Here is a 12,609-nt window from a genome sequence, read left to right as displayed (position 1 = left end):
GTCAAAAGCCGGGGAAATGTAGTGACTGAGAGAGCCTGACACACAGAAAAGCACTGGCTGTCCCACAGAGCTGAGAGGCTTCGGGGAGAGACTGGAGTCCAGCCTCAATCCAGCAAAGGGACCCTCAGGAAACACCCCAGGAGTTCACCTGGGATTCTGAAAAGCTCCGCCCTAAGAGAAAGAGTGAACTGGAAATAGACCCACTCTGAGAAAAATGAATGAAGCCCAGAATTCAGAAAACTCAAACCCTGACTGAATTAAAACTATCTACCCCTGGACTAACTGCCTATAAGAAGCAAAACTAAATCCTCTTTGAAGGATAACAAGATCATCCTAAACCTCAAATGATCTTTATTCTCTTTCATACATAATATATGGCTCTTAATTAAAAGTAAGCAGCTGTGAGATGTCAAATATTGACCAAAAATCAAGAGAAAAAAAAACAGACCGAAGAATCCAACATACAGGAAATCTAGATATCATACTAATTAAGACATGGAATTTTCAAATAACTGTGATTATTTCGTTCAAAAAAATTATTACATCAACGTGCAGAATTTGGGCAAGTAACTAGAAACAAAAAATAAATAGAAATTTTAGAATTGAAAAAATACACAGTGGAATTAAGTTGAAACCAATAGTAAAAGATAAGAAAATCCTAACCTGTTTAAAAATTAAGCAATACCCTCATATGAGAAATCATAAAGAAATTAGAAAATATTTTGAACTGATTGATAATAAAAATACAAAATTCAAAACCTATGGGATGTAGGCAAAAGCCATGCGCAGAAAGTAATTTAGAGCTTTAAGGGCAGATATTAGAAAGTAACAAGGCCCAAAACCGTGTGTCAGTATCTGCTCGAGTTGAAGCTATGTATATTTTTTGACACGGCAATTCCACTCCTAGGTGCATAACCAACAAAAATGTGTACATCTGTGCACCCAAAGACATGTGTAGTAGGCACGTACACTAAGGCATAATTTTTAATTACCAGCAATTCGAATAAACTCTAATGTACGTAGACAGTAGAAGAAATAAAGAATTCATGGTATCTATATGAAAGTGGACTGCTTTACAGCAATAGAAGTGAATGTAGATGAATCTCAAAATGTTGAACAAAAGAAGCCATCAGTAATCCATGGGGTAGCATTCCAATTTCACAAAGTTCAAAGCAGGCAGAAAATCAACTTAGAGTATTGCCAATAAAGGTCACCTAGTGTCACCTTTAGGGAGAAGGATGATGATGAGGGGATACCATGGGGGCTTCTGGGGTCATGGCAATAATCTCTTTCATCACCTATGTATTGGTTGCATGAGTTTGTTTACTTGGTGAACAGTCCGTAAGACTCCAAAAATCAAGGGTAAACAAGCTGTGACCTTAACAGCAATGTGGTCAAAAAGATTTAGGGTAAAGATCAGCAAACAACCCATGAGGAAGTGTGAGGCACTAGGAAAATTTGACCTAGAAAAGGAAGTGACGTGGTGATGTGAACCATGGGCATCTTGAAATATTAGGTTGTCTGATGAAAGAGCAACTAGGCTCAACTCTGGACGTGTATTTCAGCACAATAAGGAAAAGTAAGTTTTCCAGACTCAAATTTTCATGCAGTATACTAACTGCAAATAATAAAACTGCCCAGAAAAGGAACACACTCTTTCTCAATAGAAAGAACAATCTCAATCACTCATATGTTCTAACAAAAGCAGAAAAACTACCCATCGAGGATAACTGAAAGGGTTCCTGCATTGAATGGAGAGGGCAGATGACCACAAAGGCCCCTTCCAGATTCTATGCATACATTCCACGAAGAACCACAATAAAAAAGTCTTACCCTTAATCGCGTAGTGGAGATCTCAGCTTTTAAGATATCAGGGTCATATTTAGTACTGGATGAAGATCCTGAGAATACTTTCAAAGGGAAAAAAGAAAAAAAAAAAGTAACTTGTACAAGTTGCATAACTAGTTGTCAACTTGGAATTTACAAACTCTAAAAACAACAAGATTTACATGCTTCTGTGGATACTTACTTAACTTTATAACTCCTTTACTGTCATTCATCAGACACCTAAATATAAAAAGTCATCTTCAAACCTTTATAATTTTTTTCAAGAAAAAGGAATGTTATAAAGACCCCAGTGCCTCATTTTCCTCTGAATTTTATATCTATGGATAAAATCTTAGAGAATCTTATTGCAGACCCAGTTTATCAGAGCTTTGCATTATCCAGAAACTTGTAATTTAAGTAGAACTTCTGGGCCCATCACAGATGCTTCTTTAAACAAGGCCAGCTCCAGATTATCAATTTCTGAGATGAGAGAGAGGTCGGTCAACTCAGGTGTTCAACAGAAACTTCATTCTAGTTAATAGCTCCAGTTTTAGTTTAGTCCCACTGCAAACACTGTACAAGAGTAGCACAAGGGCCAAATTACTTGCCCTGATCTGAAAAGGTAAACATTAATCCCCCAGTGAGGAGATTTTTATCTGGAATGGGGTCGAGGGGTTTTACTGAGAAATCTGATGTGTGCCCTCAGCCTCACGTGGCTCTGAGGGACTCTTCCTGCCCGGGAAGGAACAGGACTCAGAACAAAGTCCCACAGAAACCCAAGTGGCCTTCTATTACCTACGACTTGGTCCCCATTTCTCAGGTCTGAACAGCCACGCTGTACTTACAGCTGGTGCGAGAGCTCGACTTTTCCTTGTAGGCGTCATTTAACCGGACGTATTCATCCAGGGCCAGGGCCAGTCTTTGTTCCTTCACGTGGTACAGCTCCTTCTGCGTCCTGAGGGCATCCTGAGCCACGGACAGATAGTCCTTGAGCATCTTCTCCTGTTCCCCCCTCCATTGTTTCCTTGGGTCTTCAATCTGTGTGGTTTCTGAAAGTATATTAGGTGGGTTATTTTTCAGAGTTTAATGATGGTTTTTTTGTTTTTTTATTTAAGCTTTAAAGAAAGTAGCCATCTTTATTTCTTACCTCCTTTAAGTAGTTTATTAGTGGTATGAAGTGACTTCTCCAGAAGTGCGATAGAGTTTCTGTTTTATTTTACCCAGTGCCTCCCCATCCCTACCCCTTTCAGGTCCTTGTCAGCAGTTTATCCTCATTGCCAATCCCTCAGACACAATGTTGCCTAAGTAAGCACAGCAACAGGGCTGTGCTCAGGCCCTTCCTTTCAAGAACTCTCTGGCTCCCCAGTACCTTCAGAATAAAAGCCAAGCTTTTATGGCCCTGTATGATCTGAACCCAACCTGCTTCCCATGCTTCTGTTCACTCAGTACAGGACTCTTGCCAGGCTGCCCTCTACATCAGCAGTACTCAAAGTGTGGTCTGCAGACCAGCACCAGTCCGTGAACTCTGTTACGTGTCTGTGACAATAAGTACAGATATCAAGAGTAAACATTTTGAAATGTTTACAGCAATTTCATACAGTTATTGTATATCTGTTGACTCTAATAATAGTAATACTGGGGCTTGCATTTTGCATTTTTTTCAACTTTTCTAATTCATTTTTATTGTTATTTTACAAAAATATCAGTTAGTCCATAATGGCTCAGAAATTTTAAAACAAACAAACAAAAAGACCAAACCCCGGTCATGGGTTAAGGAGAATACCCTAAGGCACAGTTCTTGGTTCTGCACTTCTGCACACCAGCATCACCTAGAGAGCTCTAAAATAAATCCCAGACCATTTAGAGTTTCTGTGGGTGGAACCCAGGCAATGGTAGGTTTACAAGGTCCTCCAGTGATTCCCATGAGCGGCTGTGGCTGAGAGTCTGTGCTCTGCAACAGCTCACATACTGCCTCCTGCATGGAATTATGAATTATTCAAAACATCCCATCCTAAACTTGCTCAAACTTGCCTCCCCTGCCTCACCCACTCCTCCCAGAGGGAACCAAAATAAAGGCTCTGGCCCATGCTTTCCCCTTCGCTCCTTCTGCCTCCTGACAGACCCAGGTGCTTCCCCATGTGGCCCTGCATGGTGTGATGTGGCCCCCTTCTCTTGGGGACTGTAAGTAGTACAACTTCTTTCGATGGCACCGACCTCTTTGTGTTGTCACTCAGCCACCTCTAGAAATTAAATCCCAGGTACAATCAAGACAGATGGGTCATACGGGCTGGCCACTGCATGAACATGAGGACCTACCTCTTCCTGACAAGTTAGGATCGGATAATTAACTTATCAATTTGCTGGAATGTCCAGTGGTGTGTACTGTCTTCAAAATGCTTTGTGTGTGACTCTCAACCTTAATGTACCCCAACTCGGTATTTCTGGTTGCCCCTAAGGACTCCAGTGAGTCAAAACCCAGAGAATGATAGGAGATGATCTGCTGTGACCACAATTACCTCCAGCGGCCAGGCTGGCTCTGGAAATGTTTAACCTGGTCTCCAGGGATAGGTGATAACACTACAGTGGTTCAGACGTGAAGCCTGGGTCCCCTTCGGGCCAAGGGAGGCCTGGGTCAGCCAGAGGCACCGTCACCACTGCCTCAGACCTACAGCCCTCCCTTCCATCAGTGGTTAGTGAAAACGTCAGCGCTTTCTCTAAAGTAGTAAGTATTCGGAACACTAATTTTTAAAGATGTAAATACTTCAATGTGCAAAAGAGGCAAATTTCATGTATTTGTGGGGAAAAATACGCTAGAGTCAATGTCCAAAGAAGATATGCAGGAGTGGGGCAGCGCTGGACAGACAGCTCCCCAGCCAAGAATCTTCAAGGGCATCATCACAAGGGGCAGGCTCGGTGTCTGGGTAACACGGAGAGTAGATAGTGATCAGCCAATAAGAGCCTAAACGTCTCCATTTTAAATGTTCCTTATAACTCAGGTCTCTGGCTATCCAAACATGTAACATTTACATTCATTTCCAATATTTCTATATATGAATGCAAACTGACTCAAAGTACAGAGAATTCATCCTCTAACAAACAGAAATTTATGGTCTTAACTGTGGATGACCCACAATAATCCTCACCTCCTAGTGTGCACACCCTTGAATATGTGAGCGACTCGCTAGCGTGAGCGACTGGCTTCGGACAAAGAGCACACAGACTGAGGCTGGGTGTCACTGGAGACTGGGTTACAAGAGGCTGTGACCGCCGTCTTGCCCTCTCTGCCTGGCCCTCCTTGGCTTTTTTGCTCTAGTGAAGCCAACTGCCAGGTTACACGCCATCCTATGCACGTAGCGAGGAATGAGGGGGGCGACTGGCCGGCAGCCGACGAGGAACTGAATGAATCGTGCCAGCCACCACACGAGTGAGCCTGGAAGCAAGCCTCCTCCGGTCATGCCTGGGGGTGACGCAGCCTGGCTCACACCGTGAGGACACCCTGTGAGAGACCTGGAGCCAGAGGACCTGGCTCAGCCTTGCTTGGCTTCAGCGCCCGCAGAAACAACAAGATAATAAATGCAACCTGTTACAGTGCGATATATAACTAGGAAACTAACCAAATAAAGAGATGATACAAATTGAAAATGTACATGAAAAACTTGAAGTGTTTATACATTATAATAGCTATAGTAAGATACGTACTCCCAGTTCTCTCTCAATATCTTTAGAGGTTTTACCTAATCATATTTCCCTACATATTGGCAAACTGGCATACTTTCAATAAAATGCTTGTCAACAGCTAAATTGCCACCAAACCCTGAAAGTAACACTGACTGACACTTAAATGAATAAAGTACAATGAAAATAATAATAATAAACTATCAGCATTTGTTTTGGATACATCAGCAGAAACACTCCAGTCGACTGGTTTAAATACTGGATGCTACAAGAGACTCAGCAGGAAATATTGACATTTCCAACATACTGCCCCATTCAAATATGAACTACAAAAGTGGGTTCCCAGAGGCACCTTTGAAGAAGCCTTCATAAAGCAAGATTGTGCTTCATCTCCATCAGTTATATTTGCTGAATAGATCTGTGAAGAATATTTATTAAATGTAAACACTCAAAGAAGTATATTATACAAACGTGGTATTTTTTTATTAAGACCTGGAGGCCTTGGGAGATCACTGTATTATAATGCAATATAATTTGCATGTTGTCTACTATATGAAAGAAGTAATATATCACATACTGTTAAAATGTCACGCACCTCAAGGGAATTCACATTCCATCAGTTTTATAGATGTGGAACTTTATAGATAGAGAACACGTTGTGAGTTACAAGAGCTTATCAGGGGAGATAACATTAGACTCTTCAAAGGAATATTATTTCTGTCTCTCATGCACATTTCTATTTCTGCTGTGCTCAGGAAGAATGAATGAAATGAATATGAGTAACTCTCCTTATCTTCCTTTATAGAAACTATCTGCTGTGTTTACTTATCTGTTTGTTCTACAGACAATTGAGCATCTACTGCATGCACTAGGGAAAACAAGATGTTCAGGTATGATCCCTCCTTCCAAAGAAATTACAAAGTATAGAAGAAATTGTGACACAGGAATTAAAACAACAACAACAACAACTGTTTTATATGGTAGAAAATGGTAAGAGCCCCGAGGAGAGAAAGGTCAAGTGCCACAGAAGTTTAGAGACATGGGACTTTCCTCTGGCTGAAAAAGTAAGGTCCCATGGAACAGGCAGTGATTAAGAAGGGCTTTGAAAGGTCCCAGACAAGAGGCCCTTCAAGGACCAAACCCCTGTTTGCCGCTCCAGCCGTTTTCCCCAGCCTCATTCACACCAGCCTCAGCCGCGCTGAATTTCTTTTCTTTCCTTCATTAAGTCCTGCTTCCTGAGGCCTCTTCAGACCTCTGGCTTTACTTGTGGGTCTTCCTTCTTCCAGGCAGTTTCTCCTCCAAACTCCCAAAGCCTACCCCATCCCCGTGTTCTCCAGGCCTGTTAACTCACTCAGCATTTGGGTTGTCAGCTTAAAGCGCCTTCTCTAAGTAGCTGCAGCCATGCCCTTCAGAATGGATACGGTGCTTTATTTGTTCTCCTTTGTTCTGCTAGTGATGGTGGTACTAGAATTCTGCTCTACTTTCTCACTTCTTTCCCAATACTCCAAGAGGAACTAGATGGTTTCTCGAACGTCAGGTTAATAAATAGGAAACTCATTTTGTAAGCAACAGTATGCGGTAGAAAGGTTCCAAGTAAGGGCGTGAAAGGATCTTAGCTATATTTTAGGAAGATCATCTGAGAGAAATGTGAGGTTCTATTATCAAAAGAGTTGATATGATTGTGCAGAAAATTTTTTGGATGAAAGATTATACATTAAGTAAAAAAAAGCAGTTTATAAAACTGTATGTATGTAATATAATCCCACTTGATGTATACAATATATTGAACACTCGTGTGTGTGTGTGTGTGTGTATCAATATGAAAAAGTCTGGAAGGATACACACTACAAGATTTAGAATACTTGATTATCTCTGAGTAGTATGAATACAGATAATTTCTTCCTTTTATTTACCCACATTTTCTACTTTTCTCCTATCACATCTATTACTTCTATTAAAAAATATTTTTTAAAGGGAAAGGAACAAAAGGCACAGGCAATGAGGGTCTGAATTAGGAAAATGGCAGTAAAAATGAGGCTAAAGGAGCAAATCTGAAAATACAGAGGAAAAAATCAACAAGAATTGACAAGACGATTCTACATTTTCCAACTCAGTAACCATGAGGACTATGTTTTGAAAAATAATCAAGTCAAAGGGAAAACTGGAGAATCCCATTTTGTACGTGTTTGTTTTGAAGTTTCAATGGCAAAATAGGTAGCAGTGTCCTACAACTGGAAATGTTTGACAAATATTAGGACAATCAGAGTCAGAAAGACAGATAGAAGGGTCATTCACATAGTAATGGCAAAGGATGGTACTGCTGTAGATCAAGGACAGCATGCTGGGGGAGGCGGGTAAGGCCACATCTTCGGGGAGTGACAGGATACAGGGACTCTCAAAAGGAATATGAGGCAAATGAGGAGAGAAAGAAGGAACAGTCTGAAGTGAGGAAAACAACAGGTTTAAGAAGAAAGGCGTAGTTATCTATGTCAACTCTACATCCAGGGGGAAGAGACGGATGACTGTGACTAAGAAGAGGTCCCTGAACTTGACAACTATATGAAATATGTAAATTATCACTTATCAGTGATGCTAACTAATAAGTGTTAGTATCACTACCAGCATAATACGTTCTACTTGGATATTTTAAGTATCTAAATTTTTTCTTTATAAAATATCTTAACAGTTTATCCTCCTAGGAAAACATAAAGGATGAAATAAATCAGAGATGATGTAGAAGGGTCAAAAATTTATTTCGTTTCTCCTAAAGGAAACAACTCCATATTAAATATCGTATACACCTGAGGAATTTTCATCAAACCTGAACACATGTGCTGCTTCAAAGCTAATACAGAGGAGTTTGGTTCAGGGTAATATGAAGTACACACCATCCAATCTCTCCGAGACAGCATGGGGAGAGATGAGAGAGGAGAGCTGAGGAACTTTCTATTTAAGTTTGTTGCCTGTTTTTAAATTGGTTTGTTTGTCCTTTTAATGTTGATTTCCAGGAGTTCTTATATATCCTGGCTACGGGTCCTTTGTCAGATATGTGTACAATGAATATTCATCTGTGATATTATGTGTATCAGTAGTATATTCCTTAAAAATACCGTGAGTAAAAGATTCCGTTCACAAATTGAACACACACTCCATTTATATGAAATTCTAGAACAGGCAAAGCTAAGGTGTGATGATAGAAATCAAAACAATTTGCAGCAGTGGGGAGGGGGTGACTGGCAAGGGACAGGAAAGAACTTTCTGGGGGCGGGGTGAGACTATCCTATATCTTGATTGGCTGGCCACTACAAAGGAGTATACATTTGTCAAAATTCATTGAAATACGTACTTAAAATCTGTGCGGGGCTTCCCTGGTGCCGCAGTGGTTGAGAGTCTGCCTGCCAATGCAGGGGACACGGGTTCGAGCCCTGGTCTGGGAAGATCCCACATGCCGCAGAGCAGCTAGGCCCGTGAGCCACAATTACTGAGCCTGCGCGTCTGGAGCCTGTGCTCCGCAACAGGAGAGGCCGCGATAGTGAGAGGCCTGCGCACCGCGATGAAGAGTGGCCCCCGCTTGCCACAACTAGAGAAAGCCCTCGCACAGAAACGAAGACCCCACACAGCCATAAATAAATAAATAAATAAATAAAAATTAAATTAAATAAAGTATAAATATTTTTAAAAAATCTGTGCATTTTCTTATATGTAAATAAGACCTTAATTACTAAAAGACAAAAAAGTTAAGGTACAACTCTGACCCTATCAAAAAGTGATTTGCTTCTGGTTGTAGTGATAATATCAAAACCTTACAAACAGTACTTCATAATTACCTTCTAGTTAGTTACAAACACCCCCATCAATATCTACACCCTGACTCCGCACACACAGCCACTAAAAGGTGAATTCTATCACAAAATACTTAGGGCCTAAAATAACTATCACTGTCAAGGTCAAAACTTTTACTTCTAGATATTTAACAGTGTTACATAGAAATAGTATTAAACAGCCAAGCAGTCTTAATTTCATTTTTTTATTGAAATAAGGAGAAAATAATGCTGAAACTATACAATGTCAAGATACAACATATGTGTAGACCAGCTGTTAAGAGAAGATAATACAATTTGCTCCCTAACTACTTCACAGGAATGTCTTCAAGATTAATGAGATAACGGACCAGATCCTTTTTAGTGGGAAAACTACTTGCTGTGGGTAATTGGGGCACTTTAGGGCACAGTAAATTCACCAGGCCACTGGGGTACCATTACTGTACCAAAGCAAAATGCGAGACTTAAACATTTATGTTCTGATAATCAAGTTTTGAAGTATTCAGAATAGTGCTTTCTGAAGCATAATTTATAACTGAAATGCACTTCAACTTCTTTAAAAACAAACAGAAAGCTTTTAATCTGTGAGTTAAACAGTAAAGCTCTTCTTTGTTCTAACATGTAAGAGTTTATCATCATACTAGGCACCCAAAGACAGAAAAATAAAGATGCAGTCCACAAGAAGCTCACAATTTAGCGAGGGAAAACATACAAATAAGTACTTTAAATGCAATATAACAAGGGCTATTGTAAAATCCTGAAGTACCTGGTACTAAGAAATACCTGCACAGGGTAACTAATTCAGAATGGGGTGGGGACTTGCAAGGTGGAGGGTCAGGTGCCAGAGAAGGCCTCTGGGAAACAGCGGGCAGACGGACTGAGCGGACGGACCCTAGAAGGATACGGCAGTCGGCCGAAAGGGAAGGCCTGGGGGCCGGGCAGAGGGTGACCAGGGCTAGAACCAACAAATGCAAAGAAAGGCAGAAAGTCAAGGAAGCACAGGGCACAGCTGGAGCATCGTCCCGTGCCAGGGAAGGACAGGGCAGGAGATGAAAATGGAGGCCAGCGGGGCAGACCGGAAAGAGCCTCACAGTAAGGAATCAAATATACGCATCTGGAACTCTGGACGAGCCCTAAGAGACAAATTTGGCCATCATCCAAGGAGATCTGCAGGGTGCAAAGACAAGACGATTACAGAAATCCTGATACCAGGTACAGGTGAAGAAGAGATGGGCAAAAGAAAACTGGGCAGGAGCAGCCAGGTATGCCAAATAAATTCCAGCAGAAGGTGTCATGAAATCCAAAGGGGTAAAGAGCAAGAGGGAATAGCCCGTGGGGCAGGGATCTGTCAGATCAAGACCAGGGAAGACAGGCTGGGGCGCTTGGATTCCGTCACTTGTGCGGTCTCAGGCGACCTCGGCAAGAGCGTTTTGTGCGAAATCATGGCCAACAATGGAGGAAGTGAAGTCCATGGGGACTGTGTGTGGCTTTTAGTGAGTTTCCCAGTGAAGGGAAAACAGATGACATGCTGGTAAGGGACTGGGGTTGAAAGATTGTTTCAAGTAGGAGTGAGCAAGAGAGTGAGAATGAAAGTGAGAAGGAGGGAGGGAGGGGGGGAGAGATTGTTATTATTTGTTTTTTCTTTTGGTAGTTTTGGTTTGGTTTCATTTTGAGAGTCTCCAGTGTTTAAATACTAAGGTGAAAGAACCATTAGAAACTGAAATGGTGGGAGAAATTTTTAAAACCAGAAAATGACTGGTAAAGATACTACCTAGGAGAGAAGGATAGGACATAGAAATTATTAAGTGGGGTCTTTGGGGGTTGAGGTGGGTGATTCAGAAGAACACCTCTTCCACTGAGAAAAAGCAGAGGGCCCTGGAGGTGGGTTTAGAAGCTGAAGAGACTGTCGGCAGTGGGAGGGAAGTTGAGCGAATTAATTTTCTCATTTTGGTGCCATGAGAACTTATTTCCATTGAATCAGGAGAGGAAGGTTTGTTTCTGGTTCCCTGAATATTATTTAAGGAAAAAAAGCTAAACTTTTATCCATATAAAATAAGTATAAAAGTGAGATTTAAATAACCATACGTGTGTTCGTTGAAAAACTGACTTAATACCTCCAAGACCTTGCTCCTTTCAACCCCTCTATCTCACCTACCTGTGAGAATTAGACAGTTTCACAGCCCTCAAACCTATTCCACCACAACTAAGCTACTCACACTGTTACCCGTACGCCCCCCGCCCCAAGGCATAAGCAACACTCAGCACGCTGGCTTCTCAAGAGTCAGCTTCTCTGGCTCCCTGGCTGCCTCCGGGTGGGGTGAGCATTTTATTATCCCTGCTTGGTGGTCTTCGAGGCAGAGCACACCCTTTCAGTGTAAATTACTGGAAGTGAGTCCTTCATCTCAACTCACTTTCACTGAAGCCTCACACTAGATCACTTGGAGGCACGCATGCAGCCTTCCCACCCAACTGGCCGTCCGCCCCATGGCCTTCGGCCTCTGCAGGCTTCAGAGTGGAGCAGCCCAATCACTTCTGGAAACCCTCCCAGTCATGCTGGGAAAGGAGTATTTGCACAGGTAAAGAAAGATACTGACAGGGAATCTGTGCAAGGATATTTTCACAAATCCGATACGTGATGTGAACATATTTCACATTCTTAGATTTCTAAGAGATCACTGCTATAAATATGGGCTTTTTGTGCCTCTCAAAATCTTTATCATATATCTAGACAAGGGCAGCTGCAAGCCATCACTCGTAAATGAACATCAAATAAAACACTTTTCTATAATGATATTATTCCTAAAGATATTAATGAGTACTTATTAAATAAAATTTTAATGTAACGATAGATCTAAGAATATTAAGATAATGGAGTATAAATTCACTATGTGTTCCTAAGAACCTATAAAAATAAAATAATTATTTTTAAGTGAAATAAGCAAAATGAATATCAGTGAGTATTACATTCGACCATCTGAATAAATTTTTTATAGGGGTGGCTAGAGAGCTAAATAGAAATATAAACACATACACAATATAAACAAACATACAAAAAATACTACTTCAAGTACGTGTTTTAAAAAGTTGTTTACAGCCACAGTGATCCTCTGTCCTAGGCTTACCATGACAGGGATGTGACAGATCTAAACGCTATTACAATGAGAGGTGCTCCCCTTCCAACCACAAAGAAATCAGGAAACAGAAACAAGACGAGGTTCTGGTCTTTTCCCCACAGCTACAGCTGCGTCTTCCAGAGTCGCTGGTGAGCGTCAAGCCCTCCCTGGAC

At 41.3% G+C, this 12,609-nt stretch overlaps 1 protein-coding gene across 3 annotated transcripts in view; it reads right to left on the bottom strand.

The window, feature by feature from the left end:
• The window catches only part of WWC2 (WW and C2 domain containing 2), a 163,139-nt gene that overhangs the window by 65,057 nt on the left and 85,473 nt on the right, over positions 1-12,609 (bottom strand). For 2 of the 3 annotated variants that reach the window (XM_061177545.1, XM_061177547.1), the window contains exons 3-4: positions 2,673-2,876; positions 1,834-1,910 (exon numbers count right to left, since the gene is read on the bottom strand). In XM_061177545.1, coding sequence (XP_061033528.1) covers positions 1,834-1,910; positions 2,673-2,876 — 281 coding nt within the window. Of the gene's footprint in view, positions 1-1,833; positions 1,911-2,672; positions 2,877-2,974; positions 3,142-12,609 lie in introns of those variants that run through there. The other variant, XM_061177546.1, reaches the window with a different exon arrangement.

The sequence above is a fragment of the Eubalaena glacialis genome, chromosome 20 (assembly GCF_028564815.1).
Source record: "Eubalaena glacialis isolate mEubGla1 chromosome 20, mEubGla1.1.hap2.+ XY, whole genome shotgun sequence".
Lineage (NCBI taxonomy): Eukaryota > Metazoa > Chordata > Mammalia > Artiodactyla > Balaenidae > Eubalaena > Eubalaena glacialis.
This window is presented reverse-complemented; position numbering and strand designations above follow the sequence as displayed.